This window comes from Corapipo altera, unplaced genomic scaffold (genome assembly GCF_003945725.1).
Source record: "Corapipo altera isolate COAL_440 unplaced genomic scaffold, ASM394572v1 59500, whole genome shotgun sequence".
NCBI classification, from domain to species: domain Eukaryota; kingdom Metazoa; phylum Chordata; class Aves; order Passeriformes; family Pipridae; genus Corapipo; species Corapipo altera.
The window spans coordinates 3,227-5,573 of record NW_020886704.1 but is presented as its reverse complement, the minus strand read 5'-3'; the positions used below and the strand labels follow the sequence as shown (position 1 = coordinate 5,573).

The window sequence follows — 2,347 nt, the reverse complement described above, 5'->3', positions numbered from 1 at the left end:
GGGGGGGGTCAGAGGTGAAGGGTCAGCCCCGATGGGGGGTGGGGGTCTCTCTCTCTCCGGGGGGTCTCCCCACAGGACGAGCTGTCGGCCGCCCCCCCCCACGTGCGGCGGCTCCGGGAGCGTTTGGGGAAGACACCGAACCCGGCCCTGTTCTGGTCCATGTTCGCCAGGTGGGGGGCGGGGCCTGAGAGGGTGTGGTGGGGTGGGCGTGGCTACAGCTGGGTGTGGCTGGATGGTGTGGCCACAAAAGGGCGGAGTCCGAGGCAAAGGAAGGGTGACTTTGGTGAGGCGGAGCCTAAAAGGGTGGGTGGGTGTGGCCAAAGTGGGCAGGACCAAACAAGCCCCTCCCTCCCTTTCAGCCGCGGGGACCTCGGGCTGGAGCGCAGCGGGGCTGGGAGCCTGCGGTGAGTGACCCCTTGACCCCTGGGACCACCCCATGACCCCAGTTCACCCTGGGGTGACCCCCTTGACCCCTGAAGTGACACCTTGGCCCCGGGGTGACCCCTCTGACTCCGTGACCTCTGACCCCGTGACCTCTGCCCCCCAGCTGCCCTGTCCTGCTCGTGGTCGGTGACAACGCCCCCCATGAGGACGCTGTGGTGAGTGGGGGCTGGGGGGGGTCATGTGACCCCTGGAGCGAGGTCACGTGACCCCCCTGACACCCCCCCCTCCCCCCCCAAAGGTGGAGTGCAATGCCAAGCTGGACCCCACCCAGACCTCCTTCCTGAAGGTGACCTTTGACCCCCGTCCCCCCCACCCCCGCCCAGGGGGGACATCCCCATGACCCCCCCTGACCTCCCCTGACCCCCCTGTGTTTTAGATGGCCGACGGCGGGGGGCAGCCCCAAATCTCACAGGTGAGAGAGGTCAAAGGTCACACGAGGGGTGAGGGAGGGGCGGGTCGTGACCCCTTCCCCCCCACACTGAGGGGGGTCACGGGCTGACCCCTCCCCCCCCCCAGCCGGGGCGTCTCACCGAGGCCATCAAGTACTTCCTGCAGGGGATGGGCTACAGTGAGTCATGAACATGCATGAGGGACTCGTTAATATGCATGAGGGGGTCGTTAATATGCATGAGAGGTCATTATCATGGATGGGGGCGCTGATGGGTGGCGATGTTATCATTAATATGTGCACTGGGTTCATTAATATGCACAGAAGCTCATTAATATGCATGCAGGGCTCTGGGGGGCATGGCTTAGGGGCTTAAGAGACTGAGTGGGGCGTGGTTTAAGAGGAATGGGCGTGGTTTAAGGGAAAGGGGGCGTGGTTTAAGTGGAGTGGGTGTGGTTTAAGGGGTGTGGGCGTGGTTTAAGGGCAATGGGTCATAGTCTAAAGGAAAGGGGGCGTGGTTTATGGGAACAGGGTGTGGTTTAGGGGAAAGGGGCGTGGGTGGGTTTTTGGGGTGGGAGGGGCGTGTCCTGACGCTGCCCCTCCCCCAGTGGCGGCCTCGACCATGACCCGTCTGTCCCGCTCCAGGACCGGCTCCTGCTGTGCCCCGGGGGGGGAGGGCGGGGCCGAGCGGGGCCGGACCCGGACCCTCAGCAGGGGCAGCGCCGGGGGAGGGGCCGCCCTCCCCCCGACCCCACCCCACCCCTGAAGGACCCCAAATGGGCCCCGAGACCCCCCTCCCTCCCCCGTTCCCGTTTGAGACCTTCCCAGGAGCCTCCAATACCCTCCCTCAGAGATCCCCTCTAAGGGCAGCCCCTGAGACCCCTCGGACCCTCCTGAGACACTCCACCCCCACCGTGTGCCCTGGACCCCCCCGAGACTCCCCTCCCTCCCCCGTGTGCCTCAGAACCCCCCTGAGACTCCCCCTGGGACCCCTCCTCCCCCAGTTATCACTGGGAACTGTCTGAGACCCCCCCCCTCACCACCACAAGTGACCTTTGACCCCATTGTCCACTTGTCAATAAAGGGTCAAATCAGCAACAGACCTGACTCCAGTGTGACCAGTATGGGAACTGGGAGGGGAATGGGGGTACTGGCAGTGACACTGGGAGGGGCACTGGGAGGGGATGGGGAGTGAGATATGTTTTGAATTCATTTTGATTTCATTTTTAATGGGAGCACTGGGGACAAGACTGAGATGGGATTGAGGGCACTTGGGAGGGACTGGAGGCACTGAGAAGGGACCGGGGAGGGACTGGGAGCACGGGGGAGGGACCGGGATGGGATTAAGGGCACTTGGGAGGGACAGGGGGCACTGGGGAGGGACTGGGAGCACTGGGTTGCAGTGGGTCGCTCCCTGGGGAGGGACTGGGATGGGATTGAGAGCACGTGGGAGGTACAGGGATGGGAACGGGGGAGAGAGTGGGATGCACAAGGACAGGACAGGGTCAGGGTTCT

The 2,347-nt window shown here is 64.3% G+C and overlaps 1 protein-coding gene across 1 annotated transcript; it reads left to right on the top strand.

Annotated features, from left to right (window-relative positions):
* Positions 1-75: 75 nt before the first annotated feature.
* LOC113941315 (protein NDRG2-like) lies at positions 76-1,931 on the top strand (the record flags this gene model as incomplete). The annotated part of the gene is made up of 7 exons (XM_027632477.1): positions 76-170; positions 360-404; positions 548-599; positions 683-730; positions 821-856; positions 961-1,012; positions 1,441-1,931. Coding segments are annotated over 7 exons (486 nt in total), but the record flags the coding sequence as incomplete, so codon positions are not given.
* Between the last annotated feature and the right edge of the window lie 416 nt (positions 1,932-2,347).